The 15,601-nt window shown below is 47.5% G+C and overlaps 1 protein-coding gene across 1 annotated transcript; it reads left to right on the top strand.

Moving 5' to 3' along the window:
* Positions 1 to 509: 509 nt before the first annotated feature.
* Positions 510 to 14,965, top strand: LOC137878882 (heparan-sulfate 6-O-sulfotransferase 3-B-like). The gene is made up of 2 exons (XM_068719353.1): positions 510 to 1,447; positions 13,464 to 14,965. Exons 1-2 carry the CDS (start codon positions 906 to 908, stop codon positions 14,209 to 14,211), a joined length of 1,290 nt encoding a protein of 429 aa, XP_068575454.1. The 5' UTR covers positions 510 to 905; the 3' UTR covers positions 14,212 to 14,965.
* The last annotated feature ends 636 nt before the right edge of the window (positions 14,966 to 15,601 follow it).

Raw genomic sequence — 15,601 nt, forward strand, 5'->3', positions numbered from 1 at the left:
AACAAAAACGGAAATGAGTTCCATTTGCCCGTCTTCAAAATAAAAGCAAGCCTTGATTACGAAGACTTTAACTTGTGTTGGCTCTGCCTCTTTTCATGCAGGACTAGAATAATGCTGTTACGTTAACAGAAGCATTTCAACCAAATTGGGTATTTTTATTTTGTGACAAAAACACAGTAGGTATAAATAAATGGATTTAATTACGTGATTAGTGATCAACACGAATATGTTGTGATTTACTGCTTTTAGAGATTCCATTTTTTGGTTGTTGACATACACATGAAAAAATACACATGAGGCAATTAATGCGCGTTCTTGTCTGATTGAACTGCATTGAATCAAGCTCGTCTAATTAGAGCTCGCCCCAATCCTATTTAAAGCAGTTAAGTGTTGCAATTGGTTGGTAGAGATCTTATTTTGAAAGCACTGACCGGAAGTGACCGTGTGTATTTCGTCTAACCTGTCGCTTGGTGCTCCTGGCTCAGATACCGATCAGCAGTCGGCTCTGGCAGGACAGCCGAGCCCGAACGCTCCTCGCGCGTGGATGTGCCGTTTCGCTCTGACGTCTTAGAAAAAAGAAAGAAAAAAAAAGGTGTCATTTGCACGCGAGCAACGCCACCAGTTTGACATATTTAAGGAAAAAATGACGCCTGACTGTTTTAGGAAATAGCCTATAACTGAATGCGTTCAGTGCGACAGCTTCAAGTTTGAGAAGTGGACCCGTTCTCGTGCGGGACGAGGCCAGTCAAAGCTGCCCCGCAGGAAATCACTCGTGCGCGTGTCTTAAACTCCAGCTTCTTTTTAACTGATAGGAGCGCCACGTAGTTTAAAGTGAGGCGGCAGGATGAGACGAGAGGGCATCACGTTACCGTTAGTGCCGGCGGCGTGATACCCAGTTTCCCACCATGGAGGAGAAGTTCAACAGACTCATCTTCATCCCCATTGCGGCGGTGCTCTTCCTCATGATCGGCTACCAGTACGTGTGCCCGGCGGACAGCAACACATGCTACTTCAGAAGTGCCGGCAAAGGGCTCTACCAGCGGTACTCGTCGGGGTTCGAGGTAGTTTACACGGAGCCGGAGGCGGACGAGGACCTGCCCTCCAAAATCACGTCCAAATTTAACTTCACGGCGCGGGACCTGGACAGGCACGTCGACTTCAACATCCGGGGCGACGACGTGATGGTGTTCCTCCACATCCAGAAGACCGGCGGCACGACGTTCGGGCGGCACCTGGTGAAGAACATCCAGCTGGAGCAGCCCTGCGACTGCATGCCAGGCCAGAGGAAGTGCACCTGCCACCGGCCCGGCAGAGCAGAGTCTTGGCTCTTCTCCCGGTTCTCCACGGGCTGGAGCTGCGGGCTGCACGCGGACTGGACCGAGCTCACGAGCTGCGTGCCCGTGGTGATGAACAAGCGGGACAAGAAGAGCGCCCAAAAGAACAAAAGGTGAGGGGCGACCCGCAGGGCAGGTGTGGTCAGTAAGTGGGCGGCCACTCGTTCATTAATAATCGAATCAAATGAATTTACTCAACTCATTAACTCATTCACTCATTCATATTTCCACAAGGGGATCCTCTCATGTACCCAGTTTTAAGGCGGTTCAGTCACCAACTCACTCACTCACAGATCATCTTCTCAATATTTAATATTAGCTCACTCACTCATTCACTCCCACTTAGTCATTCACTCACTCCTTCAGTGGCACTTATTCACTCCCTCACCTATCCACTCACTCTTTCCCTCACACCTATTCACTCCTTCATGTATTCACTCTCTCTCACTCACACTTATTCACTCCTTCATTGATTCACTCACTCCCTCACTTATTCACTCACTCACACTCATTCACTCTCTCAAGTGCGTGCAAAACTACTGAGCAGTATTCACTCACAAAAGACGTAAATATGCGTCATGAAAGCGCACCGACACCGAATCAGAGAGTAATTGAAGTGATCGGTCGATTAATTGATTAGTCAATTAGCAGAAAATGAATGGATGAGGATGTCCCTGATGATGGTGAGCGGAACGAACACGAGAGGCGTTCTGTCAGCAGATTACACTGAGCTGGTAAGCTTCTTCTGCTCACCTCTAAGTCAAAAGGTAACCGGATTTTTGTGTGTGTGTGTGTGTGTGTGTGTGTGTGTGTGTGTGTGTGTGTGTGTGTGTGTGTGTGTGTGTGCTAACCGATTCCTCCCCGGCTTTCTTTGTCCGCCGCGATGGGTTCTTATTGGCATGCAATGCGTGGTGTTAACATGCCCCCCCCCCCCCCCACACACACACACACACACACACACACACACACACACACACACACACACACACACACACACACACACACACACACACACACACACACCACACCCACTGAAGGTCCGTGTCAATGTGAGCTGTAATTACAGAACCAATACAGCTAAGCTTCACGGAGTAAATCACTTAAGGACAGGGACCTCTGAGGTGTGCCGTCCGCGTGTTGAAGCCAATTTGCCGTGCAGTTGGCCAGGAGAGCAAATCTCCATATGTTAGGGTTAAAGGGGGGGGGGGACTTCAAGAATCCTTCCACTCCATTAACCGTCCTCAGTGGCTGCCTTTACTTTAACCCTTCTTAGACAGTCTTGACGAGGCGCCTCGGAGTCAACAAACACTCCAGTCAACACTTGTCAGCTCAATCTAATCAAACAATCCGCACGCATTACCGCCGGCACTCGTTGCAGAGACGCGATTCGGCTGTGTTGATTAGAGGGCCTTGTTTCCGCTCGGAGCCGATGGGCCGTGAATGAATGAACTGTAGCGGGGGGGCGGGCCGATACCGCGATCCATCCTGACCCTGTGCCCGGTCTGTTGGACTGTTTTGCTCAGGATCAATGTTGGGCAAGTTACTGAGGAAGTGTAAGAACTTTTTACTCCTTAAAACACTCATAATATTACGATACATGTTAGATAGATAGATAGAGAGGTATCAAATTTGAGCCACCACGAGTCATAACTCACTCTAAACCCGTGAATTAAGTCGAACGGGTTCCGAGTCACAACTCATCAGCAGCAGCAAATCTGTCACATTAGCTTCTCATTTCCCAGGGGTAATGCCTGCTTGATTTTTCCGCCCACACGCCGGCGACATCAAGACGTGTGAAAATATCAGGGGGCCATCGGACCGGGCCTGGAAATAACTAGACGGTGGAATTAAGCGGAGCCCGCCTGTCGCTTCGGATCCAAACGGCCCGGACTACGCAGAGCTTTTTATTCTGCGTCGCCCCGCCGGGTTTCATGCCGCGGTTCGGGTCGGTAGCTGAAAGGCCCTCGCCCTGTCACATGACGCCGCTCAGTGATGCACTGTGGCGCTCAGGAGGAGTTTGTGCCACGGCATGTTACTGCTCCGCTTAATGCAACATTTAATGCGGCTCTGATCCATTCTGTGAGATCACTCCGCTTTGGTAGATTTGTGTTTCAGCCTTTTCTTATAGGAGAAGTTAAGATAGATTAGTTGTTTTTGCATTATATATTTATATATTTATATATATATATATATATATATATATATATATATATATATATATATATATATATATATATATATGTATAATCCCCATTGCTTTCTACTGTCCTTGGTACCAGAAGTCCAGACGTAATCATTTAGTTTTCCAGGCTGATGTATTTTCTAAAAGCACTCAAAAACATTCTTTCCTAGTCGGATTGCAAAGCACAATCCAAATCAGTAACGGCATGTTCTGAAGGATGACTCTCGTCTTATGCAAGTCGTACACAGCGACGGGAACGCAGTCAGTCCGGGATCAAACATCAGGGGAGTGGATGACGCCCACACACCTATCTCAAGGCTACATCCTGCAGGGTGTGATGTAGTTTGCAGAGCTGCTCCTTTATACGTCTACTTCTCCATACACACTGAAATGCGCGTTTTTTTTACGCTATCAAGATGAAACAGTTTGCGGTGCTGATTCACCAATTGGGTTCCATTAAACCATGGTAGAAGAAGGGGGACGCGGCGAGGTGGCGTAAATATAAAAGCCCAACCTCAAACTTTGGGAAACAATGCGGAAAATGTGATTTTTTTTTTTTGTTTTTTTAGAATTTTGACTGTTTCAGAATGAGAACATAGGGCTCGACCCCTATGTTGGGAACCGCTGCTCCAGTTTTCTTAAAGCTCAACTAGCGATGCTTTTTTTGGGAACTAGTGTGCATTGAAGCACAATTGGTTGAATTTAGCTCCTACATTTCTAAAGGAGAACCATACTGAGACTTCAGGAACCTCGCCTCCTGTAGGGTTTCTCTTTTCTTTGCTCCTTTCTTCCTTCCTTTATCCATTCAGGTAGCAACACCTAGCCATCCGCCCTCCCACTGTCTGGCAATTTCCCTCCTAATAAGCAGACTTCGGCGAGTAGCACGTGGTCGGTTCGAGTGGTTTCTGGTCAGGGGCTCCTGCGGGGCTTCGATCGCCGCATTAAGTCGCAGCATTCGCGACGCAACGGGCTACGAAATTTGCGGCGCGGATCGGACGTCAGACGCGCTTCCATCGCCCCGCTGCCCCGTTCGGCCTCGGCAGCCGGCCTCTCACTGAGCCGTCAGAGAGTGTGACCTTATTACTGACCTCATTATTCCAGATTAGAGCAAAGAACGCAGACCGGCCGGCAGACGGATCAGCCAGAGTCTAATTAGTTCACAGTTACGGTGGTTTTAGCTCTTCGTTTGGTAATGGCACTCGATTGCTGGTGATAATGACACTAAAGGCGTTCAAATATGCAGGAAGTTGACGAGGTTTAGTACTGAAAAAGGGATGGTGAGAGACATGATTTTATCTAAATGCAGTTTTTAAGATATGGGATTTTTAGGTTCCTAAATGCTAAATCATGTTTTACTGAAATTCTTTGGAAAAACATCCGGTTTGTAGTTTTTGACATTAATCTTCCGTCGCAGTGAGTCAGTTTAAATCCTCAACCAAAGAGAGCAGAGATTTCAGAGAGGGATGTACATTACCGAGAAAATGTGTTCAAAACGGAGAGCGTTCCTTCAAACGCTTTAGGCGGAACACTGCCCTTTTACCGTCAACGTTGCTTTTGACTGCAGCGTCAGTCTCGAGGCCTCTGCGTCAGGTTGATTCAAGCTGCTGACAGCCACGCATTCTTGTTAAAACTCAGCGTGACACGAACGCTGATTGACAAAACAAAATTAAAAAATAGTGACCTTCAGTCGCCAGAAGTCACACAAACTGCTCCCAGTGGATCTGCGGTGCCTTAAAAAGTGAGACGATGGAGCCTCTGAAAGATGAAATGGCACATTTTTCCTCTTGCTAATGAAAAGTTGTGTTCACAGGCAGTAAAAATTGCACTCCTTGCTCAATTCAAACCACTCACAGGTTTTTGCTGCTACAGCTTTACTTGGTCTGGTGGTTAAACGTTCGGGACAATACAAAACGTTGTTCCGACGGCCCATTGTTCCCTAACCCCAAAAATCAGAAAAAAAATTGTCCGACAGCCCGATGTTCCGATGGCCCATTTCTCCGAAAATGCATACTCTCCATGCATCAGAAGCACGTGGTTCATCATTATGCAGACCTTTACAATTTGTTCCCCCTGCTATGGCGAAGGCATGACCCGCCCTACTCAGTGTGTGTGTGTGTGTGTGTGTGTGTGTGTGTGTGTGTGTGTGTGTGTGTGTGTGTGTGTGTGTGTTTTGGGAGAGAGGAGCTTTCCGAACAATGGGCCATATTTCGGACTATTGGCGTTACGGAACAATGTATAATAATAATTCTGTACATTGAAGCAGACAGTCTGCTTTTCACTGAAGTTCTGATTCGTCACTTCTTGTGGGTGGAGAGGTAGTACAGCACCTGACACCAGAGATATATTTTTGGCAAAGGGTGAATGTAAGGGTCTTTTGGGAGCTGTGATGTGGGCCGATAAAGTATTAAAGTCTCTTCAGGTACCACTTATTTGTAGTTTTCGTCAACGCTTCCGATCCTTACACACTGGCTGACCTCCGTGAGGAGGCCAAGGCAATGACGTCAAACGTCTGCTAACGAGGTGCAGACGTTACGTGAGCGTTACGGTTCCTCTATTCACACTCATGACTCAGCATATCATCGTCACCAGCCGATGACGTCTAGCCCACTTAAAAATATCACCTCAAAAATATTCCAAAGCGGCTCAAACCTCGTGTCTTCAGCTTTATTAGCTTTATCTGTAGATGTACAGTGTTACTCTATTTGAATTTAAAGCTTATTATACCCTTACATTGAGAGCTATTCACTTTCTTAATGAGAGTTAGAGAAGACTGATTCTAAATATGAAGCTAGAGTTAGCGGCTGGTTAGCTTGACGCAGGGGGGAATAAGCTAGCAGCCAGTTAGCTTACAGTGACGACTTGACGCAGCTAGCCTGGCTCCGTCTTATCAACCATTTTGCTTTCTAACAGCCGAGACATGTCTGTACTTGAGTGTGAATTCAATAATGAACTGATAACCATTATTTAAACTTTGCTCTGCCAGCACTGGTGGATTTTAATGTTGCGTTCACAGCTTGTGTCGAAAGTTATACAGTCGCTGAGGTCTTCCTGCTAGTAATTACCACAATGATAGTTGTACCTTGATCCTCTATAGTACCACTATATAGTAAAACTAATCAAGTTCATGAATGAGATTTAAACTAAGGTGCATCTGGTTATCATCGCCTCGTTTCCTTCGTTTTGTCACTTTGACGATTGACAGCTGTCAAAATATCGTCGCTATAATATAATTATGCAAAATCAAAATGACTTTGCGAGAGAAACCCTCTCATAATTGTGACTTAGTGTCTCCAAATCACGAGGACGTTTCTCAAAATGATCAGATGGATCAAGTTACTCCCTCCACGACGGCGAGCAGCCGGTTGTATTCTTGAGAGAAATTCAGAGGATCTCGGTAATCTCCACACTCTTTAGGGGGATTAGGGGCAGTCGAAGACAGGTTTTATTATACGGGGGAGGAGGAGGGAGGGGGGGGGGGATTAATCCAGAACTCCAGATTTATACGGAAACCTGTCGGCTGGATTGGAGATTTCTTTTCACAAAACAGCGCGTTTGTTAAAAGAAGAAGAAAAAGCATCAGAGGGAGGAGGCCTCTGCTAGACAGATCATTATGTGCCGTCCATCAAACTGACTCACGGCTGCCTTTTTTTTTTTTTTTTTTTGTGCCGTCAAGACTTTTTCCGTAAGTCATCGTGGAACGAAACCGTTTCAGTTGCAAACGGGAGCCGCATCAGACTCGTCGAAGTCCTTATCGCTCTTGATGTTATGTAGGCGAGCGGGATCTAGCGGGATCTTTAATTTACAGATTATAACAGGAAGGATCCAAGCTTTCGAGAAGACTCGATGCCAAAATGCTGCAGGAAAACATACAACCTGCGTTGGAAGCAGCCTTCGCATTTGGTTCGCCTTTCAGAAATCTCTCAGTCTGTCAGCGGTTTGTGTGGGTAGATGTGACCTTTGCAGAGCACAATCTCCCATTCATCCTTTCCATATCTACATGGACCGAAAGGACTGGCTGACACCTCGCAAAGCTGCAAAGATTAAGATGTCAAGGAAAGGTTAAGACGCTAAAGCTACTAAAGCTGCACGCGGAAGGTTGTTGTGTGCCTGGACGAAACACTACGCACGCCGTGGGTGCATTTAAAAAATGAATAAGTACAAACAAATAACCTCTGGGAAGTTTTTACAGGAATACAGATGGATGATTCTGTCCCCCAGAACAAGAGTTTCTCTGCAAAGAGGATTCTGCTTTTAATACTCTGCGTGGTTTAATTTAAGTCTGTGTCGGCTGCAGCCCCTCCCAGAGTCTTATCGCCTAGTTTTCAGCAAAACCACATCTTCACACCCTCGCTCGCCTGGACACCTCGCATCTCCGGAAGCGCGCTCGGTTCCCTCGTCTCCGCATCAGCCTCCCTGGGGCTTTTTTTTTTTTTTTTTTTCTTCTCTTTTCCCTCCTTTATCGCCGAAAATAGATCTGCAACCGATGAAGATCACAGTCTCCTTGCTCATCTCCTCTCTCCTCACGCTCTGCGCGGATCTATCCATCAGGTGATTCTACCCGCCGACACTCCCGATGAGGGGGTTGTGCCGACGAGGGGGCTGTGCTATTGACGGATCATTTAGGCCTGGAGGAGAGTGCTGTAGTTCCTTCGCGTGTATGGGCTTGTCTGGCGGTGATCCCGCTGTGTCGCAGATGGGGCCCGGGTTCGTTTTGCCCGTAATTGGCACACAAAGATTAAATTAGAACGGAGAGAGAGAGAGAATCAGTGGAGCGAAAGTGGATCCCGCTTGACCTCTTGTTCTGGAGACTGATGTGATGAGATTCAGCTTCACTCTCGATAGCGACATGCAGACCTGCTGTTCCTGAATCTGTGCCCTCCAACATCCCTCTTTCGTTCATCTAACTGCCAGCCTTATTCACTTTTTTTTTTGAGAGGGGGGGGGGGTTTGAGGCCCTCTGCTGTGTTTTAGAGCTCTTCCCATTTGTTTTCCTGCTCCTCTGTAATTACCCAATCCCCCGCAGTCAAGTTGGCCTTGCTGAAAAATCAAACCAGGCTGATATTTTATCCGATTTTCCACAAAATGCTTCCTGGTCTGCAGGGCAGAAAGATCTCCCTCCTCATTCAACACGCCACCGCAAACATGACCCATCCGAGAAGATATTTAATATCAGCTTATTTGGGGTAAAATTCTGGTATTTATTTGAATAATATTAAACACGCATAGACAAATATGAATAAATCGAAATAAAAGTCGAGGAAAAAAAAAGAAGACGTTCTTAGGTCATTCTAATTAAGGGTTTAACACAGACGTATGGAACAAGTATATAAGCTCACAGGGGACTTCATTAAAATGATAATGTAAAGTAATCAGGAGTCGGTCCTCTCATCAAGTCAGGACGTCAATCACTCTCTGCACCAAATACTGGAGCCGGGCTTTGTCCCCAGTAGGGTAGGTGAACGAGGAAGTGACGTCCTAACTGAACACATTCCCAAACATAAGAGTGAACCAAAACGTGAAAGCTGCGGGGAGTTAAACAGAAACGATCTGCTGAAAGACGCTAAAACGCTCAGACACCTTCTACATGACATCATTTGATCCATTGTCAACAGAAGAATATTATACGGATCAGCTTCAAACACATTTTCTTACCTCATGTATACATGCATTTTATATAGCTATCAAATGAAATCACACGTCGGATATTTTTACAGAGTTCTAGGCTGCCGATGGCTTTAATTATCTTCTGTTCCGACGTGAGGAATGTGCATGAAGCTGTTATTTTCACACGCAGGAGGAGCATCCAACTAATGATTGTCTTGAGGTAGTAATTAAATCGTGAACGCAGCAGTTGCGGGATCCCTCGTGAGAGTTATCAACACCCCGACTTCGTCGTGCAGTCCTGTGCTCGTTTTCAAAACTGGCTTCTCCTCCCGACTCGGCTGACGGAAACGGCATCCGGGGCGATGCACTTCACCGACGGCGGCCATTGGAACGGTGCGAGGGGGAGCTGCGGCGGCGAAGCCATTCTTCAGACGGAAAAAAGCAACTTGAAAATACATCATGTATTTACAAATCGAAAAAAAAAGATGAACTAAATAAGATTGCCGTCGATCCAGATGGGCTGCTTCGTCAGCGGCATAAATAGTTTCCATCAAGGCTTTTATCATGAGGCCGACTGTGTCCTTGATGGTGGGGAGTGAATTAACAAGGCAGATATCGATCGTTTGCTGCGAGTTTCCTCTGTAGCTTTTTGATGGTGATTCAGAGAGAGAGAGAGAGAGAGAGAGAGAGAGAGAGAGAGAGAGAGAGAGAGAGAGAGAGAGACACAATTGAGGAGAGAGAGACGGAGAGAGGCCCCGATCAATAGTGTTTGCGGGTCTGCTGTATGGAGAAAGGTGACACGCAGCGAGAAGGTCATGAACGAGGCGTCGGATTGATCGGTGGCAGAATGCGACAAGCTGATTTAACTTTACCTTCTGGAACAACCGCGGATGATCGCACACGGCCGTGTGTTGCCGCCGATTGTGTCATTATGTGGCGGAATCAGCGTCTCGAATCTCCCCGAGAACATTAGATTTTGGGGCGCGATCGATCAGGGAATCCGAAAAACATCGAAAGTGTTCCCACTTTGTCCCGTTCGGGCCTGAAAGACTTGAAAGCCATTTAGCGCATTAGCGGAGAGCTTAGGCACTGGGGTGGAATAAAACGGGGGCGAAGGACAGATGACGTTTGAGAGACGGATGGTGGACGGGGCTTGTTTTCAGGTCATCGAAAAAAAACCTAGTCGACCAATTAACAGTTATAGGCAGAAGGCAAAGGGGGTCACTTTTGGTTACGAACCGTGCCCTATCGAACGGTGTTAATGAAATCGAAAAATAATTCATGCGTCCGCACTAACATTTGAATGGGTTTGTCCTTGGCCCATGCTACACCTTTCCGCCAAGTTTCATGAAAATCTGGTCAGCAGTTTATCCGCAATTCTGCTCACAAACAAACAAAAATATTAGAATTACATCATCACGCGGCCACAAACACGGCTTCAGATAAACGCTGCAGTGTCTGCAAATCTTTCAACGTTAAAAAGGTGACGATGTGTCGTCTGTCCCCTACTCAAACCAATTACAGGTCTTAAGGAGAGATTACATTTTTGGGGGAGAACGGGTGGGTCGAGGATCAAATGCTCGCGCCGCTTCCCGTTTCCTGCACGAGAAACCCTCAGCCACCCTTCTGACGAGTAATTACTCCTGACCTTCACGATGTGAACCCGGCCTCTGTCCCCGACACCATGTAAGAGGAGAGCTCTGACATTTGCTGCTCTTTGTCAATAGGTCACGATGAAAGCGCAGACGCGGAGAGGCGGGGCCGCGTGGCCAGTTATCGATCCGGGCCGTCTCGCGGTTAGCTGCACAGATAGACGATGGGCACCGGGGAGGAGGGAAAAGACTGAGCCCCGCTTTCCAGGAAGTACAGCACAGGGCAGCGCTTTGAGAGGCGCTCGCGTGCGCGTCCATCCATCTAGCGGCGTCCGCTCAACCCGGAGAAGATGGCAGGGTAATTCACTTAGGTTCCACTGTGGATGGCCATTATCTCCGGGTGGCGGGCCTGTCTGCGGGGGTGTTCCGCCATGATATCATCATGGCACTCACTTAAGTACATATCACTCCTGATTGATGATATCTGCCGTCTGGCAATAAGTGCTAAATCGTGGACCTTTTAAGGCTGTTTGGCTGTGCACTCTCTGCTCGCAAACTGCTCCCTCAATCTAATTTCTCAGTTTAGCAAATCGAAACAGCTGCTCATATTGTAAAAGCGGCCGTCTTTACACGGAGCTCACAGCGGACGTGATGGCGATCAAAGCGCTTTAACAGAAGGCGTCGTGTTTTAGCGTGACGTACCTTTTAATCGGCATCGGTGACGCTTCACGACATCCTTTCCTTTTATTGTTTCAATCCATCCTTTGCAAAACATGTAATAGAAAAACCGAGTCAAAAAGAGGAAAATCTGCAAAGGGTCTCTGAACAGGACTCAAATACGCATCGTGTAGATTTAACAGGTAAAGTAGAAGCACAACTTACTGAAAAGGGAGCGTGGCAACAGGCAGGTAGTCAGAGGAAGCAATCCAAAAGAAAAAGGCCGGTAAGGGAGCGTTAGTAAAGCAGGCAGGAACACGTGACGGCAAACAAACAGCTGAAGGCCAGGTGCACCGGTGGAGCTGACGAGGGAATGTGGAGCAGGTGTTGCAGGTGGGTGCGGCCGTTAAAAAGGTGGCAACACATCGGGGACAACTGCTGGACAGGGAGGGGACTACATGTTGGGAAATGACAGGAGAAGTTAGGGAGCGTATGAAAACGATGAGGGACAGAGGTCAGAGGGATTCCCAAATGAATCCTGTAATTCAGCCTTCTCTTGTGAGACGTCTGCTCTATAAAGAAAGAGATCAAGATAGTTAGAGCAAAAAGATGGCTTTCACGTGTGCAAAGGACAACATTGATGACTATATCAGGACTTTATTTTCTCACAATAATCAAATCAGAAGCTAATAGGACCGGTATGTCTGAATTGAGAACAGAACCAATGTGACATCATCTCTCACTACAGTGCTATGTTTTTCCAATTTCCTTTACAATCACTCCTTTACTCTGCATTAGGAAGATAATGGGAGCGCAAGTTCAGCAGCGCAAATTGCCAATTGTTCGACAAATCAGTGCAGCGAGGTGAACCGTGTTGACTGTGGTTGTTTATGGTTTGGATGGTTATTGACATGATCAACAGTTCATCTCCCACAGTTCGCCACGCTTTGCTTCTAGCTTGGATGCCACTTTGGACATTGCTGCTGGCGGAGCAATTTGTTTGCCGTAAACTCGGCAATTGCTTATTTTATATTCGCGGCACTGTTTTTGGCGAGAATGAATGGTCTATCAAGAGACTAAGTAAGACTAAACTCAGGGTTAAGTCCACCGAGACTATGACTCAATGTAATGTAAAATTCTGTTGTACACCAGCGGGTTAACAGGTAGTCGAAGGAAGAGGAACGGCACCAAGGGGAACTGTTCACTCCTGTAAAAGGGATTGAAAGAGAATTTTCCAGAGCGGCGTTGCTGTAAAACGTCCTTGCATGTGAATTCTTTATTCAACCGTTGAATTGAAGCTCCCAGGAAATAAACAGCAGCCTTGAGGAAATAAATAAATAAAATGTTCAGCTTTTTCGTCGGGCCTTTATATCTGGTCGGGGTCTGACATCGTGAGGTCAACGGCGCACAAGACGAACATTTTCAATTTCCCTTTTATCTTTGAAAACGGCAGACATTCTTCCCCGGCACCGACTCCTTCAGTCACCTCGGCCATCTCTGAACTCGATAGATAAGAGAGAGACGTGTTTGTTGGTTGAAAAGGTGTTTTTTTTTCTTCTTCTTCTTCTTCTTCTTTTCCTCGCAGCTGAGTTACGGCAATTTTTTTTCTTTTTTTTTTGAAGCGGCGTTCGTGGCAGATCAGAGGAACACGAAAGGTGCCGGAGACGGGGAAAAAAAGAAAGTCATTACCAGTGGAAGGCAAGGAGCACGTTGGAGTGAGGAAAACAAAATGAATTACACATCTGCACGATATTAAATGCGATACCTGCAAGGTTTGCATCGCTTTCTCCCTCTCAAACAACCTCAGACTCAATCGATTTTTCATTTAAACTCTAATCACACTCTTAGTGCACTGTATATGCTAGGGGGGTCTCGGCTCTCTAAAAAAAAGTTGAAAACGTGACTCAAAGTGCAGCTGCAGGCTGCCGGTGTTATGTCGAAGGCTGCTCCCCTGTTGAACAGTGTTTCCCTCCTGGTAAAATGATGTGCGCATCGATGGGGGAACAATATTCGACAAAACACCGGTCTTTGGATGTGCAAGTAGGCGACTACTGAGACGCTCCACCTCATGCATCTCCTTTCCTGTCTCCGCAGGAACTTCTACTACATCACCATGCTGCGTGACCCCGTGTCGCGCTACCTCAGCGAGTGGAAGCACGTGCAGCGCGGGGCCACCTGGAAAACCGCCCTCCACATGTGTGACGGCCGCCCGCCCACCCAGGACGAGCTCCCCGCCTGCTACAGCGGCGAGGACTGGACCGGCGTGCCCCTGGCGGACTTCATGAGCTGCCCCTCCAACCTCGCCAACAACCGGCAGGTGCGCATGCTGGCCGACCTCAGCCTGGTGGGCTGCTACAACATGTCGTCGGTGAGCGAGCTGGAGCGGGGCCGCGTGCTGCTCGCCAGCGCCAAGGCCAACCTGCGCAACATGGTCTTCTACGGCCTGACGGAGTTCCAGCGCAAGACGCAGTACCTGTTCGAGCGGACGTTCGGCCTGCGCTTCATCCGGGCCTTCACGCAGATCAACAGCACGCGCGCCGCCAGTGTGGGCATCAGCGAGAAGGTGCGCTGGCGCATCGAGGGCCTGAACGCGCTCGACGTGGAGCTGTACGAGTACGCCAAGGAGCTGTTCCTCCGGCGCTATCAGCACAACCGCCAGAGGCAGCACCAGGAGGAGCGCGAGAGGAGGTGGCAGGAGAGGCAGCAGAGGCAGCGGCTGCACAGGACCTATCTGGCGGAGCTGTGGAGACTAGGAGGAGGAGGGGAGGAAGAGGAGCAGGTGAAGGGGCTGGAGGAGGTAGCCACCACAGAGGACTACAGCAGCCAGGTGGTGAGGTGGTGAGGAGGACGCGGGAACTAAACGACACCGAACTAACGGATCGCTGCTGGACTCATTGCGCTTTACTCTCCTCTGCTGTGAATCTGCCAAAAAACCTTCCCGCCCTCATAGCGCTCATGTCGGACTGCCGAATGGTGTCTTACTATTTATGATGGATGTATTTGTCATGGCAACATTTTGTATTTCTTTTTCCTTTCTTATGGATATTTTTGGCAATGCAGTCGTGAATTGTATTTCTTTTTCTTTTTTTTTTTTTCTTTTTTTCATGAGCCTTGAATGTTCTTCAAAGCGTTTCTTCAATTTCGCTCACGATTAGTAGAACTGAAAAATTCAACAAAAAAAAAAAAAAAATTAAAAACACGAGGAAGGCCAATTTTTAACGCGGTGAAAGACCCTGAAAGGACCCTCTGTGTCATGTTTGTGATCTCGCGGCGTGTTGATCAGTGAAGTCTCGTAGTGACTCTGTGGTGTTCGGCTTCGTAAGAATATCAAAGCACAAACTTGGCAAAATAGTCTGCGGTGTGTTTTCTTTTCCTTTTCTTTCCGACTGATTAATTAAGAAAGGCAATTTTCTCGCAGAAAATGTGTTCAATAAAAAAAAAAAAGATATGCAGCCTCCCGTCATGTAAATTTGTCCTTGATGGACTCTCTCTCTGGTCCGCATGTGTACACGGACGTGTTCTACCTTGCTCCCCCTGTTTGTTTTTTTTTGCTTTCACAGCATGTTCTCACCATAAAAAAAAATCTGAAACCTTCATGCCGTGTGCCGACTTCTTCCACATCCACGCAGACACGCCGACCGCCGAGGCCTCCTCCGTCACACACACACACACACACACACACACACACACACAGAGAACGTTGGCCTTTCCACCATTAGGGCATTGATCGCGGGCTCCTCGCTTCCAAATTGATCATTTAAAGTTCAATTGACCATGACTCGGGCGCGGCAGGAAATAAGACGAAACCAATTGGCTTGCTGAATGCTTTCCCCTCCCAATAACCTGACAAACATTAAGCGCTCCGCCTCCATTTGCAAAAGAACAACGGCTTCAACACATTTCTGCAGACGCGCCTTTAGAGACGCTAGCTGGTCCACATGAATGTCCCGTTTCCCTTCCACCTATGTTTCTTTTTGCTCATGAGGAGGAAGATGAGGACGAGGAGGAGATCAAGGGGCGGAGAAGGAACCGGCTGTGTCCACAGACCAAAATAGCCGCTCCATCCCCAGCTGCATTCTACTCGCACAGCATGCAACAGAGGAAGATTAGAATTACATAAGCCTGCGATAATGACGCCGGGTTTCACTCCTTCACGCACTCATGCGCACACAGGAGCAGCAGACGCCTGAAAATGTTCCATTAATTCCATTTTTTTTTTAATCAGAGCGACG

Source organism: Cebidichthys violaceus, unplaced genomic scaffold (assembly GCF_023349555.1).
Source record: "Cebidichthys violaceus isolate CVI_PGR_0920_01 unplaced genomic scaffold, fCebVio1.0.p SCAF_24, whole genome shotgun sequence".
In the NCBI taxonomy this organism is placed as follows: Eukaryota; Metazoa; Chordata; class Actinopteri; order Perciformes; family Stichaeidae; genus Cebidichthys; species Cebidichthys violaceus.